The sequence below is a fragment of the Caloenas nicobarica genome, chromosome Z (assembly GCF_036013445.1).
Source record: "Caloenas nicobarica isolate bCalNic1 chromosome Z, bCalNic1.hap1, whole genome shotgun sequence".
Lineage (NCBI taxonomy): Eukaryota > Metazoa > Chordata > Aves > Columbiformes > Columbidae > Caloenas > Caloenas nicobarica.
Genome location: NC_088284.1, coordinates 45,858,890 through 45,882,156, shown reverse-complemented (window position 1 = coordinate 45,882,156; position 23,267 = coordinate 45,858,890). Strand labels below are relative to the sequence as shown.

At 40.2% G+C, this 23,267-nt stretch overlaps 1 protein-coding gene across 4 annotated transcripts in view; it reads right to left on the bottom strand.

The window, feature by feature from the left end:
• ZNF462 (zinc finger protein 462) overlaps positions 1 to 23,267 on the bottom strand; it is a 95,011-nt gene that overhangs the window by 4,903 nt on the left and 66,841 nt on the right. For all 4 annotated transcript variants that reach the window (XM_065656718.1, XM_065656720.1, XM_065656721.1 and 1 more), the window contains 4 exons: positions 15,624 to 15,888; positions 13,307 to 13,443; positions 7,518 to 7,741; positions 5,002 to 5,134 (listed from right to left, as the gene is read on the bottom strand). In XM_065656718.1, the coding sequence (XP_065512790.1) occupies positions 5,002 to 5,134; positions 7,518 to 7,741; positions 13,307 to 13,443; positions 15,624 to 15,888 (759 nt within the window). The remainder of the gene's footprint in view (positions 1 to 5,001; positions 5,135 to 7,517; positions 7,742 to 13,306; positions 13,444 to 15,623; positions 15,889 to 23,267) is intronic.

Below are 23,267 nucleotides of genomic sequence, written 5' to 3'. Positions count from 1 at the left end.
TCCTACTCTGATCTATTCTGTTGCACCTTCTCATCCATGAGAAGCAAAAGGACTTACCTACCAAATAACTTTGCTTGTGAAAATGCAACTCCCTCAAAGCAAAGTGACCCTGCAAGCAACAAATCCTATCCTAAGTCTTAAAGCATCTCTGCAAGTAAGGGTAACAAGCTACCTACTACTCCCTGTTCCTGTATTTCAACAAATAAAGGGACTGCGGAGTTTCAACTGAAAACCAAAACTGAGAGGTTTAGGGCTGAAATGGCTTGAAAGCAAAATAAAAAAGCCACTAAAGCCCATCAATAATTTTAAATTGGTAGTACAAATTTTAAGAAAGAAAGACTTGGTATATTTAACACATGATCCTCATAATAGATAGATATCCCTTCATCATTAAGTCTTTTGGGTTGAGTCCTGCATCTTAACTGCATAGGTGTTTCACCCCATCCTAATCTTTTATACAAAGTGCTTGGGGCCTCATTTGCAGAAGTGTCAAGCACCTAGTAATATGACTGAAGTCACTGGCAGCTCAGGGAGCAGAACTTCTGAAAGCCAAGCTCCATGTGAACACAGCCAGCTTTAACAAAAGATGAAACATTTTCTCACAAATTAAGAAGATCACCACACAAGTCATTAAAAATAATTGCATGGACTATCTCATTTGATTCTTTTGCTGGAAATGAGACAGCACCATCTGCTCAGAACATTAATTCCTTAGCAGGGATTATCTTAAGCAAGAAATCAACAGAATGTGTTTCTGACTCCTCCCAAACTACATAATAAAAGGGATTTTGCTTCATTTTGGTTCTGATCTCTGCTCCCTTGATTTCTTCACTCTCATATTTACTCTGTTTAAGATCAGCCTGTGAACTTAAAATTGCTCACACATTTTCTATTATCTGTACATAAGCCCTGTAAATGTATTTTTGTGACACATTTCTCACTAGTTAGCTTTTACTAAAGTTCAATGTGGAATGGTTCTTAACATCACTTTTGCCTCTTCCCCCTAAAAGAAAAAAAAACCCACTTCGTATTTCTTACTGTCAGGGATTTATTATGTGCTTAAATATCACAAAGCAAGGTACTGCGTCAAGCGGAATACCAGAAAGTCAGTCAATGCCATTAGCTCAGTTTACGTCTGGATTTTAAGACCTTATGTGCAGAATAAATTTATAAACACACCAATATAATATTTATGGAGGGTGAAAGTTTTAGAGGCAAATGCTGCTGCTCTGTACAAGAACATGCTTACTGTATAGTACACAACAGAAACTTTTTTCTGGGCCTCTGCAGAGAGGAGGTATACAATACAGATGCTATTTTGCTCAAACAGAGAGGGAGTTAGGGTTGTTCAGCCTAGAGAAGAGAAGTCCTCAGGAAGACCTTTCAATTCTTAGAAGGGGCTTATGAGAAAGATGGAGAGAGACTTTTTACCAGGGCCTGTAGTGACCAGACAAGGGGTAATGACTTTAAAGTGAAAGAGGGTAGGTTTAGATTGGACATAAGGAAGAAAATTTTTAAGATGAGGGTGTTGAGACACTGGTATAGGTTGCCCACAGAAGGTGTGGATGCCTCATCATTAGAAGTGTTCAAGGTCAGGTTGGAAGGGGCTTTGAGAAACCTGATCTAGTGAAAGACGCCTCTGCCCATGGCAGGGGGGTTGGACTGTATGATCTTTAAAGGTCTCTTCCAACTCGAATCAGTCCATGATTTATCCTTGCAACTCCCATTAAGATTAGCAAGTGATACTTCAGTAAATCCATCACCTCTTCAGAAAACACTATCTTATTGACCCTACTTCCCCATCAGTTTTGCTTTTAGGGCTGTGAATTTGGACTGCTTCCCTGAAGGAGTATCAGAAATTGCTCTTTTCTGAGGCCTGCAGAAGAGAGGTAACAGACTGCACAGACATCTGACCTCTCTGTGGTTTTTCTGCATCACACATACAAGCACTCGTGGACATTTATTTTTGTCTACAGGGGAAAAACACCTCTTGATTCCAGTTTCTGCTAAGACAAAAACATAAAGGTCAGTAAAGAAAGACAGACCCTCTGGGATGCAGTCCCTACAACGGGGAGCTGTTCTTTCCATGGTGTATGCCAGACATTCTCTTTTCCCCCCGTCATCATCTTCCTCCTAGGTCAATATATTTTCTACTATCCTTTACCAGCAGCCAATCTCTCCCTTTCTTTTCCATCCAAAGCAGCAGTTCAGCTCTGCTGAACTCTGCTGCCCAGTTCTGCCTGCTCACATGGGCAACAGCCCTTCTCTGGTCTGCTGTCCAACAGCCCATTTGGAGAAGTAACACACTCTTCTTCACACTTTCAGTACTGCACACACCAGCCTGAAGTCAAAGTGGCCAATTTAGGCAGCTGTTTGACTCATGGGAAGAAATCCTGGTTCTGCCAAAATCACAGACTTCAGAGGGTTCAGACAGCATTTGCTTCCAGATACTTGGAGCACACAGAGGCACGCAGTAAATCCCACTTCCTGCTAACACCTCTAAGACTAGAATTGTCAAAAGCACCTGAGAGGTATAGAGGATTACACAGTTTGATGTGGTTTGAAAGCTGTGACAACATTAGCCACTGTGACAGGCTCTATTTAAAACTGTAAGTCTGGTCCTCTGCTAACCATGGGCAAATCATTTCTGCATCAGAACTACCTTCTGAAAGTACATATGGAGATGTCAGCATGTAACTCAGCATCCAACCACACTTTCAGTTCCTGTCTCACTGGGACATTTTTCAAAAGTGTACCTTGCATCTTGCACCTTATAGTGGTAATCCATGACTTGTCTAGACAAATATAGTCAATACATCTGGATCTTTTCTAAATACCCTTGCTGTAGTAGAAATAAGGGTTTTCTGCATTTTCTACCTATTGTACTATAATATATTAGAAATGGTTACAGATTTTAAAAGAGAAAGAATAACAATGGTGAAACATCCACCCTACAGGCCAGTCAGGAAAGAACAGCTGCCAAACAAACTTGGAAATATGCATGATTTTCTTAGACTGGTCATCTGAACAAGCACGCAGAAATCACTTTAGCCACTGATAGATTAAAAAAACACAGATACAGGCAAAAAAAAAAGTACAAAATAGAAATTAGAATTATTAAGATATTATCCCTTGTTTAACTATTGATAACATGAAACATGGGGGTAACACATCTATTTTCTCTGCAAATTTAAATCGCCAGCATAGAAAGTCATATTTTTACATTTTCACTGTGTAGCTTAAAGCAAATTTTTACTATGAACTTGACCTTGGGCTGTCCCCCTCCCCATGGTGCATTTACATAGATTTTTAAGGCTTGGCAGATATCACCTTCTTCTCCTTGGTCTAGATACCATGGCTTCCAAGGTTACTTCAGCACCTATGCTTGTATGTGGTTACATAAGGTAATCCTCACAAGGACAGCATGACTCTTCATCCCCTGCTAGCTGTGGGTCTACACAAAACATTAATCAGCCTGCAACATCTGCTACTAAGGTAAGCTGGTCCTCTGGTCAAATCATTACACAACTGCTGTTACGGCCATGAAGCTCTGAGGGATGAGGCTGTCCCTCAACAGACACCCAAGCATGTTTGCATATGAGTTACTAATGTTAAACTTTGAAATGCACATAGACCAAACATCCCTTTAGGTCCTTCTCTGATTTTTCCACTGCTCTACCTAAGATCTTTTGAAGGATACTTTTCTTTAAAACATAAATGGTTTCCTATCCAACTTGCTTCCTTTCTCATTTAAATAAAAGCTATCGCTAACCAGACTTGAAGCTGGTGATAAGTGCAGACCAAATTCATGCTGCAGGGACACTGAACAAAGGCCAAGACACGGAGGTTTTGCTATTAAAAGGTAAGAAGCATGATCTGAGCCCCTTCTGTTCTGTCAACAACCTGTGAATCCAGAAGTGTGAATTTTTCAAGGTCTGAGAAGATGTAGAGAGACATATTTTCTTTTGTGAACAACCCCTCAGTGAGTCTGAAAGCTGAAAATTCAGGAGGTAAAAGGTATAAACATGGTGGCATACCATTAGTTAAAGTACACAGAACTTGGCTAGCTGTGGTTGTCAGCATCAAGAGGGTGGCTGACCCCATTCAGACATCACAAAGCTAACGATGTTAAACAGTTGCGAACATGCTGTATTTGACTGATTAACTGTGCACCAGAGCAGACTAGACAACACACAGTTTACACCAGATAATGCAATAACCTGTTTTTCATGGAAGAATGTTGTTGGAAGGGAAGGACAAGAAACCCTTAGTTCAATTTACAGAGAACTTATTTTTTCTCTGCTGATCTAACTTCAACCAAACCAAAAGCATTAGCAAGCAGATGGTATAGCCTTGCTGAAGTCAGTGAGACAAGTCTTAAATACAAACTCGGGCACATATTTAAATACGCAGTGGTACAGGTGGGGCATGGACCAACCCTGGCTCCAGAGCTGCCAGCTGCAGCAACTGCAACAGGACTGACTGTCTGACAAGGAATGCTGAGCACAGATTTAATAACAGCCCATAAAAAAGTTTGGCCATGACCCCTTCATCTCTCACTTGAACAATGCTGAGTGAAAAGCTGAAAATTCATTATCAAAACAGAAAATCTGACAGACTACTAAAATACTTCACTTATGTAGTCTTCCAGGCCCTTATAGATGTTATCTGCGTAGGCAGATAAGTCACAGGTGCTAACTGTGTTTTCTCATAGTACAAATTTTCTTAACAGACAGAAAACTTGTAATAAGGATTAGAAAGACATGACTCCCCCAGGAGCAGTGTCTTCACAAAAGCCCCATTCTGCTCCTGCTGGCATGTCTTCATGGCTCCACAGGAACGTACTGTAGAGTCAACAGCTGACCTTTCTCCGTGGGACTGGTGGGGCATGTTGCAGTGCCAAAAAAACAAACAAAAAACCAACCAAACAAAAAAACCCCAAAACCAAAACAAACAAAAAAACCCCCAAAAAACAAAAAACCCCAGAAGAGCTGCACTGACCTCTCTCTTCGGTCTGGGGACTTAACTCTTCTTCTTTTTCTTCTTCATCACTGCTGGAGCTCTCTGTCTTCCCCTTCATTTGTTCCAACTGGTCCAAGTTAACCCGTCCAACAAGTTCAAAATTACGACTCACCTTTGAAAGATACACTTTTGTCAGCAATCAGCACAATCATCTGCTACTCAGAAAAATCATCACATTTTCAAAACAAAATCGAGTACACAAAGCCTACTCAGCTAGAGGGGACATACAGTCACCCAGTCAAATTAAGACTCACTTCTTTTCCATGATTCTTCTTTTGCTGTTCATTCTGCATTTCCCCTTTTTTGTTTTCAAAAATTAGTGACATTCAGTAAAATGCCCATATTTCTTCCTGGTTTTGATGTATTAAAACAAACAAACAAAAAGTCCAAGAAATGTAAAACACTTCAAGTTGTAGTCTTTTTTAATGGGACCGTTCAACTGCTGTGATCAAACACTGCTACTGCACATCCACACTGAAGGAAAACTCTTTCTGAGTGGTTCATTCAGCTTCATTTATGAAAGGATGGGTCTTCTACTAAGCACATGGCTGCTGTGTGCTGCATATACTTTCACTCATTAATAACAGATTAATTGTCATTACGAATGGCTGCAAAGTGCTTTGCAAACTGATACACAGACTATAATGGGAACACTTCACCCAGCAGTCAAATTCAGCTAAATCTAGGGTGAAAAGCACCAGCTACTTAACAACTCACAGCAGCAGTATGAAAGGAGAAGCTTAGGGCACAGAAGTCAGGAACTCCATTACATCTAACGGAAACAGCAGAGGAGCAGGGCAGATTTACAGTAGAGGCAGAGAGCATGGAGCATGACCAGGACGTTAGGGCATCTTGTTGGATGGCAAGCACCCTCTGGGCTCATTGATTGCTGTTGGGAAGGATTTTGGATTCATCTTTCAGGCAAAGAGACAGCCCTCCAGCAGCACAGGCACTGAGCCACAGAGGCAGAGGGGATGGAGACAGAGGAATGAGCATGGTACAACAGCTCCTGCAAGATGCTGAATAAAATATCAACACCCACTGACTATTTTTTATCCCTCTGTGGGAAAGGGAATGTGAATGAACCTACGGAGCATGTGAATTAGACTGCAGTATATCTCCAAACAGCAAACTATCCTAAATGTGGTGGTGTTCAAATTCCTAGCACTACTCTGTATGGATGGCTGTGATGAGGTTCCCTGACTTAACACATTACCCATTGAGATTTAAACAGATGAGATCATATGCAACGCACTTAATTCAACTGAGCTCACGCACAGGAACTCTTTAAGGTGCAATATCATTTGGGTATCTGAGACCAGAACTTGGACACAAATAAGCAAGATGTAAATTACCAAAGAGAAACGGGGAAAATATACCCTAAACTACTGGTACCATCACTGCATGTCTGGATTGGAAGGGAGAAGTAAGTAAGAGAACAATCTTCCCAGCCTGACGCACTGTGTGAAAAGAATGAGGAACAGTGCTTCCTGGATACAGCAGGTGCCTTGCTATGGTCACCAGGAGGCATGGAGCATCTCACATACTCTGTGAACTGCAGACGACTCTCCGGAAATAATAAATAAGAGGGCAGATAAGCATATCAGGCCAACGTAAGTTTATAGACTTTGTTTTTATAAGACAGTTGAATATTTTTTAAGCATGAAAAGCTTTGCTGGGAGTTCTGTTGCTAATACTGCCAATATAAATGTACTTGGCTGCAAGAAGAGTGTCATTCAGGCAATGAATCAGGAGTTTTCAGTGAGGAGCAAAGCTCAACTCCAACAGGCGGAGGCATATAGCTGCCTCCCCTAGAAATGTGACAAGGAAGCACTCTAAAAAATACTCCAAAACACATCTCAATTCTAGAATTTCAGTGTCTCTCAGCTACACAGCTCACAGTTACAGAAATTCAAAGCTAACAATCTGTGAGAAGCCTCTAATAACTTCTCAGAGACTGCATCATGTCTGCACTCAGGAACTCCACAAAAACTCCAAAGCAGGCTTACCTTGGGACCTGGTTATACTTGCTGTTTATCTTCCCTTGTTAAATGTAAACGGGGATGTATTGCCTTCTTTGTTATTAAAATATGCATGGCATGTCATGCTGCTGAAGTAGCCAGAGTAATCTTACATTTGGAATCTCCTGCCTTTTAGAGAGGCTGAATCATACAGCTTTAATACTGCTTCACAGCCCATTTTTTCCCCCTCTTTGAATAAACCTAGCATATGCAAGGGACTTCTCCAGGTAATTATCCTCCACATACAACAGTTTGCCAATTCTGATCAATCTGAACAGCTTTAGAAACCCTCAAATTTAAGTTTCTAAAGAAAAAAGAGGAAGTGAGGGCCGACACAGGATTAGCTTCCAGATTTGGGGAGGGAGAGAAAAAACCCTCAACAGCAAGTTGGCTACTCAGATTTGACAAGCAAGTAAACTAATACAGCATTTACAAAGAGTAGATCACTACAAATTAAAACTATTTGGATGTTACCTTGTGCTCATCTCGAAGGTGAGCGTCCAGCTCCTCTGTGTGTTTGGTCTCGTAATAGCAGAGTTGGCATTTGTAAGGTTTCAGTTCATTGTGCTTCTCTATGTGCTGCTGCAAGCTCTCATCACTGGAGCAGGTAAAGGTACACTTATCACAGCGGAAAACAACTCCCTGCAAGTACTTCGACAGTTTCGAACGGCAGACTTCAATGGGAACGACTCGCTCTTCTGTAGGGAAAGGACAACATTCATTTAACAAATTTTATGAAATAGCAGGCCCACATGTCAACAGTTTGGGCACTACCACCCACACAAGGAACAGGATCTGCTATATGGGTTGTCAGTCTGTCTATGAAAGAATGAGAGCTAAGCTGGATTGACACAAAAAGCACAAGACAACAATTCGTCCTGCACTGAGAGGGTTAATTCTCCAAGGCTACAAATGCAGGTGTCCTCATAAATGGGACTGCTTATTGGGCAAAGAGAATGGGAATGGAGGTTTTGGGGCAAATGAGACTCTATCCATGAGTCAGAGTAGCAGAGCCTGGGAATACAAAACCAGCTATAAATCAGCCAGATCAAAAGTTCATTTTGGTTCAGCACTTGACAGCAGCCAGGAACGGCTGCTAGAAATGTAATAAACAGGGAAGCTGCAGGGTGTTTCCCAATGCATCACCCTGCCAGCTCTATAAAAATCAGAGTGGGTAACCTCACCATTGCATCTAAGGCTACTCTGCGGGGACTGAGAGGGTAAGCAAGGCGGCACATTTCCCTGGAAGACGCTGCGCAGTTCAGTCAGGGGCAGAAACTTCCCAACACACCTACAGCTTTCAGAAAGCTCAGATTCAAAATCTGCACGCATGTCATGTCACACTTCCCACAGTTCAAATCATGGATACAGGCATGCACTGGAAATGCTCTTGCTGAGTTACTAAACTCTCCACTTTTCAAACAAAGCACTGAGCCTTAACGGAGTGGCAACCACTGTCAGCCATTTGACAGAGCCAGAACTGCGTGCATGTAACACTCATCCACTGTGGTTCCCTGAGCTGTGTGCACAAGGGAAACCTCAAATTTGATCCTTCAGCCGAGTGTCACCAGAAGATCCTCATTATGGGCTTTTGTTACTCAATTGGCCTTTTGATCTAGAACAGTGACATTCAGTATTGTTACTCCTTATGGATCACAGAAGGAGTTTGATCTTCCTTATGCAGGTTCATCCGTAATGACAGATTAAAACAAACAAACGAAAAACATGGGCCTGAATCTCAGAAGGTAGACATGAAGGCTAGGGGAATGCGAGACATTGCAATCCACACGTGCATTTGAGTCAATGGGCCCTTTTCCTTAGTGGGGATGGTAATATCACATCCAAAGACAACTACAGAAATAGAAACCCCATTAAGGTTTCTGGAAGGTGGCAAAAACTCCATTGTTCATTCACCTTTGGCCAATCCACATGCCACTGCTGCTCACAAGACTTCTTTCTACAGGCCAACAAAATGTTCCATCCTGCTCAGCTTCTCCCTGAACAAAAAAGTTAACCTGTCTCATAACCTTCCTCTTTGGCTTCTTCAAAAAGTGGAAGTTTTCCCCAAAGCTATGCCTTAAGAAAAACAAACTGTGGACTTAAAATTCTCTTCTACACCAACAACAGCTTCTCTAGCTATAAAGACACCAAGTTGTGGCCATTCAGGGTGGGAAAACGGGAGAGAATAGGGTCTAACAGACAACAGAATTTAAAGCTGTGATTCTGGGGTCATAAGAACACTTTTTTACAAGGTCGTTGCAGCTGTGTGCTTTTGAACTCACTGAAATAAGTGACACGGTTGGTTTCAAAAGTGAAAAAGTCAAGTGAAGTTTTCAAAAAGAGAAATACTCATTAAAATATTTGAAAATTCACTTTTCCTCTAGCACCTGGCACAGATTTAAAAAGCTAAAACATGGGGTAGTATAAAACTTTTTATCTACCAGTCTGGAGTAATGCAGCATTCCCTAATTCGCATTGGCAAAACCTATTATCTCATAATCACACACACACACACACACTCCCCAAATCAAAGGCAGCACAATAACAGGAGAAAGGCAAAATAAACATAAACATCAATTCTAGCCTGAAGGATTTCACTTTCAGGGGATGATTTAAAACTTTTACGTGATGTGAGCTTCCTCCAAGTAACGATTTTGGAACTTGCAGGTTATTTGAATCCAGAACCTTCATAGGTTGATGCTCTTATCTCCACCTTGCCCCTACAAAGTTCTATTCATTTAATTACTCATTTTGAACATACTTAAACCTCGGCAACTGACAAGACTACAGGAAACCATAAAGCCCCATACACAAATTGAAAGAGGTAGCTTCTTTATTCATGTGTAGACTTCTTCAAAGTTCAGCAGTGTCTAAACAAAGACTATTGCATGTGCCTCACAAAAAAATGTCCTGAATTGTGGAACAATTTAGCGAGAGGTGTTATTAAAAATCAACAACAAAATAAACACCTAATAAACACCATAATTTTGGTTTAAGAAATCAAATCCTTCTATTACAGTGAAATATTCAGGCTAATTGTAATGCAGATCAGAGATTAAAGTGAAAGGCCATTAATGCACTAGGTATTTGCAGTACCTAGTGTCTGCTCAAAGCAGACAAACATTTTTTTGCTCAAGGCATAAAAGACCCCATGACTGTATCAGTCCTTAGCTCTAAGGAAAAAATATTTGCCCATCAACACACCACAGTGGATACAAGTTATCTCCTTCCCTTTAAAGGTAAACAAAGTACAAACAAAACAGCCCTACTATCTAGACATGGACCAATTATTTGTTCATGTTGGGTGTTTGAAAATATGCATTTTTGTCTGAAAACTCAAGCTACAGTCACAGAACATGTTGCATCTGCATTCCAGTAGCCAAAAGCAAGCACAACACAAGGGTTCTGCACACATCAATGAAGCTGTGCATACCAGGAATAAGGCCAAAAATGACGCTCTGTAAGGAATGAAGTTATGTAGCCATGAAGCTTTTGGGGTGGTACACGAATTTGAAAATTTGAGGGTTTTATCCTAAATTTACAATTCAAAATAATTTGGTGTGATTTCTACTAAATGGAAGAACAAAATCACTATTTTGTTCTTACTACTAGAAAGAGAATAAAACGATCTCTGAAAGAAAAAAAAATAATGCCCCAAGGATTTTAAAGTAGACCCAACTAAGTTGCATTTAGCCCTGAAAAAATACCAGTGTGTTTCAAAATGTGTGATGGGAATAGAACTGGAAGGGATAATGAAAACTAATTGCAATGTCCAAACTAAATTAAAGGCCAACACCTCTGCAGCCATGGAGCAAGAGTTCACTGTCTCCTTTGTGCTTCCTCTCCCCAGGCTTGCCTGTCACAAAGGCCGGGAAGAACTCAAAGAGCCAAATTTCTTCTCTTCACCTACCTGCACGGCAGCCTCTGTCTGTGTCAGTTCCCTGCTACAGGCCACCTGTAATGAGTCTGACCTCCATCTGTGACTGCAGAAGGGACACTGAACCACTTTTACACTGATGAGGAATAGGTGATACATGGAAGGAGACTCTTGAAGGCTTCCTGTTTGCCCTCATTCTTAATGAGAAGCAAATTCTTTGCCTAATTTTCTCACCAGGCATTCAGCCTTCTAGCTGATAATGCTTTAGCCCTGTAAAACCAAGCTTCTGTAGCTACTGATTAAGAGGCAAATAAACTCTCCATTTCAAGCACATGCTGTTCCACCAAGGATTAGGGGTGCAGCAACTTGGAAGTAATGTAAGAGTCATGCATCTGTAAACATGTCCTTTTACACAAGAGCAACATTAACTATGAAATGGATCAAATCCATCACTCTTGATTTCACACACTGCACCACTCCATCTACCTCAAAACTAATTTTCTTGGACCACAGATCAGGGCTATTCCCTCATTTTACCAACACAGTGGCTATAAAAAAGGAAGGCTATCTCAAACTACATTTACTGTCACTTAGTCTCTCTTTCAGTGCATATTAAATCTTGTCAAAATTGTCTGCTTCAGCTGCCACATAATTAAATACAACAGTAGAGGGTTTTTTTTAGCTAGATATATGCACCAGAAAGAACTTTAAGCAAGGACCCTACCTCCTTTACTACGTGGGTGCTTGGTGCCATGGAAAAACCTTGTCCTTCTTCTCAATGGCCTCTGAGATTCTTTATTAACTAAAACCCCATTTGCATTAAAACTTTTTTGACTTTATTTTACCTCTCCTAATGCTCTAGAACGTGTATCATGATGTCCTCTGCTATCAGCTATGTTTCAGCAGCACAAAGGCCCAACATTGGTTTGTGCAACCAAAGCCATAGCTCTACAGAAGAACAGATACACAGTACCACCTACCCAGGAGGTAACCATCTCCTTGTAATGGTCAGATACAGCTCTGTACAGACACTGCAGCTGCCTGAGTTCATGAAGAGCTCTTCCACATCTGGAACTGGATATTCCCAGTGCCAAGTCTATGCATGATGGAAAATACCCTAACTAAGCCCATTAAGTTCTTGCTCAGTCTGTCTACCTGTATTTTAAAGGTCTGGGAGTGTCCACTGGAGCCCTGGCACAGCCAAAAAACCAGAACACACCTCAGCAGCACTTGGAACTGCACTGTCCCCTGCACAGTGCTTAACTAAACCCTCCCCTCATCTAAAGGGAGCTAATTCTGGAGTATGCCCTGAAGCTGAAAAACACCTTCAAAAACAAGAACTAACAGCTAAAGCATCTGCCAAACTCTTACAACCAATTAAGGCAGCTTTGTAACAGGCTTTCTGAATCACTGGCAGGTCATTTTTCCCAGATGTTCCCGTTAGCAGACAGAAATTTGTACAAGAAGGACTTTAAGCTACCAACACTGAAAAGTAGTATGTTACAAGGAATTATGACAGTGCTTGTCACACCAGGATCTGCTCCAGGAAAAAGATGGCATGCAAAACTTTTGTTTTCTCACCACCAACACCCTACTGTGAAACTCTGCCCAACCTTCAAGTAGGCAGAGTGCCATTCCAACACATGGGTTTGGATTTCGGCAGCCAACAGACCGTCTACAAGCATCAAGTGTGATAGCTATGGGCAGGAATCCCAGCCCAGAGAGCCCAAACAGCTGTGTCTTCTGAGCTAGCAAGCCTGAAGTTAATAGAATATAGAAATCCCTAATCCCGCTCTTAGCTGGCTTTAAAAAAAAAAAAAAAAGAAAAAAAAGAAGTGAGAGATGGAAATAGAAAAGGAGTCTTAAAGAAAAACAAAAATATGATCATTCATGTTTTGATCCTAAGAATGCTGAAAAGAAAAAATTCAAGCAAGTAATCGAGGGATATTTTGGGGCCTCTGTAGTTAGCTGATACACCCTGTCACGGAGCTGATGATAGCAACAACTTTATGATAACAAGGACATAAGCAGGGAACAATTCTTGCCTAGATCAGAGCTGTAAATTAGGGCAACTCTCACTAAAAAGGTGTTTGATCACTCTTAACCTCTCTAGAGGAAAAGCTTAACAACAATTTTAAATCTGCCCTGTTTCAGCACAAGGTAACTTTGAATTTTACAGGAAATAAATATGATGCATCACTTAGAAGTGGAAAAAAAAGATACTCAAGGGCTGATGACTTATTCACCATACTTGTCCTCAGGTACAGAGAGGGGGAAATTTAATGATGTACAGAGATGGAAAAAATTAATGAAACCAGTCTAAAAGAAAAGGGCATTGTTCAGCATTCTCCTCATCAGATACAGACACATACAGGGATATTGTTACCTCTGTGCAGAACTATATGGTCAATCATGTTGCGTTTATATTTGGTGTGATAGAGGCAAAGAGGACAGCGAAGGTCTTTGGGTCCTTCCTCAGGAACTGCCGAATGCCCAGCTTCCACGTGCATAGTAAAAGCAGATCTGTGAGACAGGAGGGAGAGATGGAAGCAGTCAGAAGAAGGTGTGCGGGGAATGATGAAGTGTCACAGCTCTATAAGGGATGCGTTGTGTAAAATTGTACAGATACCACTCAGCCTTGTCTTCACAGTGCCACATGGCATTTCAGTGGGGCTACTCACATGAGTAACACATGAGGAGAGGTATTTGCAGGCTTGTATCCTCAAGTAACAAACACTCATTCTGACAAGCTATTCTTTTGCATGCATTGCTCTATAGATACATTGCTATAGTGCAGATAGCAAAAGAATTCCCATGTTTCATGCTAATTTGTCTTCAGGCTGAAATATTCAGTGTACCTCCTCTGGCAAAGATTAGATTTTTAGCAAGTTGAACAAAATCTATCAACTGTTCTGAACTTGCAGAGGTGAGGACAGACTTATTTCTGGAGGCAGATAACATCCGTAACCACCTCTGTCTTTCTAGGACAAGCCCAAAACCAGCTAAAATGTTTAGATTCAGGATTCAAACCAGACTTGTGTTCAAAATGAGCTGGCACCATATGGTTAAGTTTTAAAGCATCAGCTACAAGGACCTAAAAACCCAAGACTAAGAATACTCTACATATTAATGTGGAGGAATGAATGAATACTCCACAGTACCTCAGAACAAAAAAAATTGTGTTGGCATTATACTGGCTGCACACTTGAAAGTTGCAAGAGACATGCACACAGAGGAATTTAGCTGTACACCTACCTAACCATAAGCTCAACTACTGAAACGAGAGGCGCGTGCAAACTTTGGGCACTTGGTCATTTTTTCCTAAAGCAATGGTAAAGCTTGTAAAAGCTAAGGAGCTTGCCACATTGAACCAGAGTTAGAAGTTTCTTTGAAGTTCTTCAAGACTGTTAGCTTGAAGACAAATCAGCTTACTAACAAAATTTTGGGGCTTTGGGCCCAACCCAGGGATCACTGCATTCTACAGGTGTATTTCTAGCAACTTCAGTGAGTGCTTACATGCATTGAAGTTTATATGGTGAGTCGAAGATGAGATTTGTGTGGTGTTTTTTTCGACACCTCCATTTTTTTAGAAAAAGACAAAAAATATGTTGTGCTTCTAAGGACTAAATCCCTAATGGTTTGTGACACTACAGGAAAATACACTACTCCCTTATGCAACTATGAATGTGTTTAAATCCTGCTTGATTTAATATGATTTCATTTCATCCAGGTAGAAGAAAATAGCACTTGCAAGACACAAACAGACCTGACAATGGCTGGTAATCTTTGAGACAGACAGCAATCAGGATATAAAGCATAAGCAGCAAATTATACCACAGAGGCAGCAAGGGGCTGAAGCAACAGAGGCTAGAGACATGTAACTAGAGCTTGCTCTTGTGTGGATTCTCTCAGGTTTGTACTTCAACAAAACTCATCCCCTTTATCAAGCCATACTACTCATTGTCACCAGTCTCCTATGAACTTAACAAGTTTGAGACTTCAAATGTCACCTGAGGGTGTTACGCTCAAGGGTCCAGCCTACCAGGAGGAAATTATGAACAGTACAGGTACATAAGCCTATTTTTTCCCTTATGGAACAGCAGCTAAAAACACACACAGAAGCACACACAGCACCAAGTTTTTAAATTTTGCACATCTAATTGGATTTTCTGAAATGTCTCTATATGCTAACAGATATACTAGAGAATGCTTTGCCTTTCAGCTAGACAGATGGTAGGAGAAATAAAATTACATTAGAGAGGTTTCTTCACAAAGGTAATAAAAATTCTCCTGTCTCCCTAGGACACTTGATTATCCCACGCTTCATGCTGGTGGCACCAGGAAATGACCTTATTTTTGCAGAGCAAACTTTCACACTTAAGGATAAGGATAGTCCTCTAAATGCCTAGGCTGAGGGAAAAGTACTACCCTGTACCATTTCCTGCAGCAAGTAAAACCTACTGCAAGGTCTTATTGAGCTTTTGTCTGCAGCAGATGGTACCGGCTGTTTTAGAAGAGAGGAAAATGGATTACATGGATGCTACTGTGATCTGGCATGGCATTTCCTATGTTCCTCTCCCTGGCCAGCAGTGGCCATGTTTCTGTTAGCTACAGCCAGCTCTCAAAGATCTCAGAAGTCTTTTCAAGTGCTATAATAATAACCCCCTTACGAGTTCAGTTTATCTCTTTTGCACAGTACTTACTTAAAGCCTGTATAAAAGGAACAATCTTTGCACTTGAAGAGTTTTTTCCCTCCATGCTTGTCACGGTAATGACGCCGAATGCTCTGTATGTAACCCGAGGAGAATTCACAAAATTCACAGTTAAGGATGGCTTCTGTTTTTTCCACTCCTGCAGCACTCCCAGAAAGTGGGATTGGGCTGATGTTGTTGTTGTTCCTGGCCAAAGCTGCAGACTGGTAGTGGTTCAACTGCTGCTGAACATCAGGAGGCTCAGAATACGAAGAGTCTGCAGAGAAACAGAGGGAACTTGTTATTCCAGGTGGATCAACAAATCTAAAAAGGTTTGAGGCCTGCTCCAGCACCTATTGGCTTTTAGAGTGGGTTGATCAAGATGTTGGAAATGAAATCCGTTGACATCTTTCTGAAGAAATTAAGAAAAAGAGGTGTAGCATTTCTTAATCATATCTAATGTGTATTCTACAACTTAGAGGTAATCAGTATAAATTATGCTTTTTAGATCTTGATTTGGAAAGGGAAGCAGTGACAGATTTGATTGAAAAGCAGTCTAAAAAGAAGTCTGGGTTTAAGACACTTTTAATTTGTGGAGGTAAAGCACATAAATCATAGTGCCAAATGTTTATGTGTTTGGTGCATAAATCACACCAGGTCCTTTCAAATATCTTCTGTTACTTTACACCAGATGAAGATCTGGCACAAGATACATGTAAATAGCTTATATTAAAAAAAAAAAAAAAGGTGCAAAAATAAATGGGTACTCCTTCCTCCTCATTCATGGAATTATTTAAGAACTACATATCAAAAGTAAACTTTAGTGAAATGATACAATTCTGTCACATTTGAAACAGTCTCCACAAAAGGTAAATTCAAGTTTTCCTAGTTGATGATGCCTGAAATTGTTATCATCGTAAGAAGATATATTTATTCATAAATTTCAGTAAACTTCTAAATCACATTTCCTTAGAAGCTGATAAATTGTGCTATACTGAGAAAAGGATCTCTTTACATAGATACATCTGTATGTATGCATTCCTTCTACAATGCAGCAGAACTCTGTCGCACTGTTTTAATGGCATGTGGAGAGACACAGTCCAGAGATGTCTCAGTACTTAAACTGAAAGCTATAATACTTAGTTGGACCCCCACAAAAAACAAGGCGGGGAGGGTGATGGTGAAACTTTCCCAATACACAGCTTGAATGGAGGTTAAGAATTCATCTGCTTTGTCCTATATAACACACAGCTGCCCATGAATGGCACAAATGAAAGCAGATGAATAAAGCACAGATGAATTTCAGTGTAACTTTTCAGGAAAGAAGACAAAAGGCTCTTTTCTTAAGCTTTCTGGAAAAAGGAAAAAAAAGCAAGGTGGGGGGAGAAGGGAAGAAGTGGGATACAAACTGTACCAGCCACCTCCTGCTTTGATGGGCACTTCATTTTCCAAAGCTTAATTCCCCAAGGCTGGATATGTAGGAATTCTCTAACAGAGACACTTGTGGGAACATAACACCATCCATTCTGGCCAATTAGTATGGAGAAACAAAAGGCAAACAGGCCTATACAGCACTCAGTGTGGGGACTTCTCCACCTGTCTTCAAAAGAGTAAAATACTTGCTTTCTTTTTTCACTACCACAGAAAGGGGTTATACATGCCTGAGAAATGAAAAATAAAGTAACAACCACCAAAAAAACCAAACACAAAACCAAAAGCAAAGCAAGAGATAAATGTCTCCAGGCTTCATCACCAGGTGTACAGCAACGACAAAGACAGAGACATGAAAGATTCTGGTAAAAAGAATGAAATACTTTTTTGTTTTTCCTATCTGAGCCTTGTTAACTGAGGGTGGATTACAATGCAGCATTTATCATCTCTTGTTTCCACCTCTTCTACAGCAGGTTTGCTCACCATGAGAGCTCACAGTGAGCTCCACCCATTCAAATGTCAAGGATTTATTTTCCTTGCATTTGAAACAGGCTCCCTGCTTCTTTTACTTTGGCACAGGACAGGCCTGAGCAGCTGCAAACCTCTGCATAAGTCTCTTCTCCTTCAAAGGCAGCAACCATGTGCTTGCCTTCTTTTGGAACAGGCCATGAGGTCCATGGTTCAGAGCACACCTGCAGCCTGGTGTCTAGGATACTCTGTTCAATGCTTCTAAAAGCTCAAAACACAGTTAGACAGATTTCCTGACAAGGAAAAAAAAGTTCATAGCACTGGAAACAGTTCTTTTTGTATGTCTACTAGTCAAACTACCTGTAGGGTACTGATTAAAGTCTAGTTCGTAGCTTACCCTTCCTTTCATCAGGAAGAAGAAATCAAGAAATTCCATCACATCATCAAGGTTCCTAGCTAAAGCCTCAGTGATATCCACTGCTAAGAAAGCTACAGTTTTAAAAACAATTCTTTTCAGAAGAAGAAAGTTTTGTTGTTGCTCGGAAGATCTACTGTACTTCAGAAGTTTTTACTTCCACTGTCATCTGATGTCAATTATTCCAGCTTTTGAACATTCAATTGGACATATACATACTTCTGTGGAATCTGGTATGTGAAAACTGCAAAAGTAGACATGTACATGTCTGTTCTCACAGAAGAAAACTACACAAAGTATCTTTTCTTGTCATCAGCAATAGCCAAAAGCAAATTCTACCTTTAATATTAGAATCCTTACTTTCTTTCAACCAGGATTCATGCTGGCAACCTTACAATTTTTAGTATATTGCTCTGTTACAATTAAAATAGTTATGATATTTACAGGAAAAAAAGCCATCCAAAGGGTTTATATGGAGAGTCTTACACTTGAACAATGGTAGCATGCATGTCCCTAGTTCTGCCTGTGTATTCTTCCCCTTTTCCCTTGCCAAATGCTTTCATTATTTTGCAGTCCTTCTGGAGTGCAAGATTTAGCACTTCCTGAAGAAAAACACCCAGGATTAACATGTGTATAGTGCTTCTGTTGGTTTCTGAGAATCTGCTTGCCAGACAGTTACCCCAGCATGCCAGCGCAACCCAGTTCCACCAGGAACGCTTCGGACAGAGTCCAAAGCTGACTAACAGCATGGAAGGTTTTCCACCAACTTCAGGGAACCACTCTTTTTCATGTTCACTCTAAAACCAGTGAAGACAGTGGAAAGACAGCAACTGACTTGACTTTGTTTCCAAACATGCATTTTAGCACACAGCACAGAATGAACTGCCAGCAAATAAGAAACAGGTGATGAGGTTCAGGTTTCAGACTTTTATTTACCTTTCAAAAGCAGTACCCAAGAGAAGGACTAGAGAGGCAAATCCACAGCCAAGGAGTAACAGCACTGCCTTAAACTCCCAGAGCACTTTTACACAGGCACTTCCTCTGTTTTTGCTGGAAGAGCAGGCTGATGTTCCAAACAGCTCTGCATATGCTGCAGTGCTGGGCTGACTTAAGATGTTGATCAAGTCCTTAGCATTTACACAAGCCTCAAGCTGCTGTGCACCAAACTGCTGGACACCATTTGGTGGTGTTGCCACAACAACAGGATGCCTGGATGTAAGAGTGGAGAATGAAGATGAGAGCAGAGCTTTTCCCTCAGAACTGACCAACAATTGAGTGATGGCTGTACACAATGCAAGTTCCACCTCAGTCTTTTTCCTGCACCCTACACACAAAGGGTTGGGAGCACTCCAGGAAAGTGTTAACAACCTTGGCCTGTAGCAGGAAGAGGGTCTAGCCATGCATGCCTGAAAAAGTAAAATGGCCTGAGAAGCCCGCATCAAAGTCAGAAAGCAGGTGAAAGACATTAAAATAAGCAAAGGGAAGAGTTAGTGAATCTGTATTAAGCAATGTAAAACACGAAGACAAAGAGAAAACACAAAAGGGAAGAAAACGAAGAAAAATGTAAACCAGGAAGTACTCCTTATGAGTTTAAGCAAAAAAAGGGCATTTTTTTTTTTCGAACAGCCCTGAGGCAGCACAAGAAAATACAGGATGTTCATATATGCAATGCAATGAAAGAAAACCGAATACTTAGCCCTGTCTGATTTAAAACAATCAAACAAACATAAAAAGCCCACACCAAAAACACTGAGGTCCATTTTTAACAGTAATTTCACCCAAAATGAATGGAAGGACTTTGCTGTGCACCTCCAAAAGCAAGGTAACAGCATGGGATGATCTGACATAAAAGGAAGGACAACTACAATCATGCTAAGAGGCAAAAATTAACAGTAATTGATGTAGTCAAAAATGGAAGAACAGCAGTGATGCTGCAAATCTCAATTTTGAGATTTCACATATCACATCTACCTCCAGACTACCTGCACAGGAAGAATAACAAGGTTACCAAGTACTGTAATCCTTGCCAGCGCCTATGGATCTAAAAGACCAAAGAATCCACCCTCAGTACACAACAGTATTCTCATAAACAAATGTGGAAATGACTAGTTGAAAGGAAAGCAGCAGAAATGACTGTCCACATGGTGCCCCATCTACACAGCCATATCTAAATAACTACTCTGTGTTGGTAATAATACGTAAGTAAGTCTCACAGTGTCTCTCCACGGGGTGAAGAAAGAAAGCATTTCCACAGTGCCTAAACCACTTAAATGCCTGGTAAGTGATGTTGCCACCTGAAAACTTTATTCAGAGTACAGACACAAAGAATGGCACAAAGAGTCTATCAACAATACTGAAAGTTACTACCTCATTCAAAAAAGCATTCACAGTCTCTACTACAATGCAATGCAATTGTGAAAACGCAGCTTGATACACACCTGCATACCCTGCGATCATACAGTGGGGAAAAATATACAATGAAAACACACCACAGAAGCAAAATGAAAATCCAAGTTTTCATGGGTCATCTGCAGCATATAACATGTTTCAGATACCTAAAAAAAGGAAAACGTGGGATCTTTTCAGAAGAAAAAATTAACTAGAGATTCTGATCCAGATACAGAAATTTACTCAGCTATTAAACAATGTTTTAGTTATTTGTAGGTATTCTCAGAGCTACTGGTGAACACATATGCAACAGCAAAACACAATAAAACAGGACACCTTAACCAAATAATAGCAGACCAGAAAAACACCGGGACATTCTAAGTAAGAGACACTAAACAGCAGCCGAGAAACCAGAGGAAAACTATCTATTAAGGGAACAAAATCAAACCATTGCTTTGTCCCTTTAAAGTGAATAGAACTAGACACACCTAATAGAAGTATCTGCATGTCTGTGCGATGAGGGATAGAGATGGAGGGAAAAACACTGTTCAGGAAAAGCAACTGTTTGAGTACACTGGCAAGAAAGCTTATTGTGTTTGCAAACTACTAATAATTGAATAGCTCAATGACCAGAAGAAGGCAGTGGGAGATAAAAATGAATTCACAATGCTTTTCTGGTAAATCAACACATAAACATCAACCAAAGTCAAAAGAGATCAGCATTTGTATGACAAATGAAACTGGGGAAGGGCATGTTTGGCTCCTGAGAGCAGGGGAAAAAAAAATAGAGAGAGAGAATGTATAATTAACAAAAAATGCTTAAAAACCTTTTTTTTTTTTTTCTTTTTAAAGTAATGTAGTAACAACACAGGCCTAGGACATTATGGATCTGTGAAACGAAGTCCTAAATAAACTAAAAGGAAAATATTTGGAATGTTATTTAATTTTCTCTGAGTTTATTCACATAAAGAGAAGATTTATATGAAGAATGAGAGATAAATTCCAAGGAATTAAGCAGCAGACGAATGGTTTTCTCTGGATAGAAACACATTTGTGAAACCAAATGAAGATGCCAAAAAATATACCAACAAATATCAACAAACACAAAATGTATGGCCAAAAGCATGGAGGATGGAACTAATAATTATTTTTAAAGGCATAAGATAAGGCTAAGAGTGGAATTTGTGAGATTTAGAAACATAATCCCTTCTGAAATTTGATGGGACTTAAAATTACCAGCTCACACTGGGTGGTAGGATAGCATATAGTAATGAATGGCAACAGCTTGAGAAGTGGGAAGTGGCAAATCAGGGTGTCATACAAAGATTGTCAATACTACACACATTTGTTCACTTCATGCCATGCAGCACTGACCTGGAAGGAAGAATATGTGGGAGGGTGAAATGTTCTGGCAATAAATTAAGCGGAGGGGAGGGGAAGATAGAAGAGATTCAGAGGGATGCAACAAAGCATTCATGAAGAAGCTCAGGGAACCATACTGTGGAAGGAAATTTTATTCACTGCATGTTTAATAACCAAATATGAACCTAATCTTCTAACTAAATTCTGATTTTTACTGAAGAATCCTTACATTGCTAAATGTTGTGAATGAGATGTAACAGAAACAAAATTTGTGTCCTTGTTCATATACTCCCAAACACAAAAGAAAAGAGTAATCACAGAAGAAAGAAAATAAAACCCCTGGAATAAAATTGCCATTCAAAGGATTTATGCCAAAAAAACCCCAACAACAACAAAAATCACCAATACCAAACCTTGTTAGAGGAATTTATTTCATCATTATTTGTAAAGGTTATTTCTTGGATCATTTTGGACCAGCTTTTGTGAGAAAGATATTACACATATGTCTAAGGCTCAGAAGAGGGCAACCAGAAAGACATGGACTACATAATCTTGTTTATTCAAAAGAGGTGAGAAATTATATCCATGTTTCTTTATAACTTCAAATTCCCTTGTGAGTTATGTGCACATCTATCTCTGAATAGAACTGAGGCAGGATACACACTATGCAGCTTATTTTGCTAATATCAAAATCAGTACAAAGAGACATACATTTCATCTAAGAAGAAGAAAATAATAAATAATTTCATAATCTTAATTCCTTTACACAGAGTATCATAATGCTGCCTATCGAAGAATCTTGGAGTTTCATAGTTGAGATCAACAGCAGAGTGGCTATAATTCTCTGTATAAGATGATGCAAATAAAAGCAGTAGGAATTCTACAAGACTTAGCAAGAAGTAACATAATTGATGAAGTAAATTATACCATACTATGTCCATCAGAAGAGAAGGATCAGTGAAAGATCTTCCTATGCCCTCCTGTTTTTGAGTATTCAACACTTCCAGGAATTCCTATAAGCATCAGTGTTCAAGACAGGTACAACATGATCATGAACACTGCCTGAATCATTACCCTGCCCTGCTAATGCTGTGCTTTGGAAGGATCAGTTTCAGGGGTCAGGAAACACTTCATCATAATAGCCGTTTAATTACTAGTTATCCCTTCTTTTCATCCATCCTTCCCACAACATATTTTTTCCTGGCTTCACATCAATTTAACTCTCCTGCAGTTTTTTCGGTGACCTGGCCACTTACTATTCACATTCAGGCTGCACACAACCCTGTTATTATAAACCAGCCTCTTTTCAGTAGCTGCTCTACCACTTCAACCTTTGCAACATCAGTACCAGCTATTACAGCATTTGAACCCCACTGGTTGCTTTGCCCATCACCATTTTTGCTTACAACACAGAGATAATGCAATGAAGTGCATCCTGTTTCCCTTCCTCTGCCATTCATGTTATTTCACTTCTGTTTGCCCACTGTCTTCTGTTTCGAGAATGTTGCAGGCTGAGAATCTGCTGCCACCAGCTTATACAGGGTGAACAGTTTAAACTGCTGGTCATGTTTCAACCGTATATTCTTATCAGT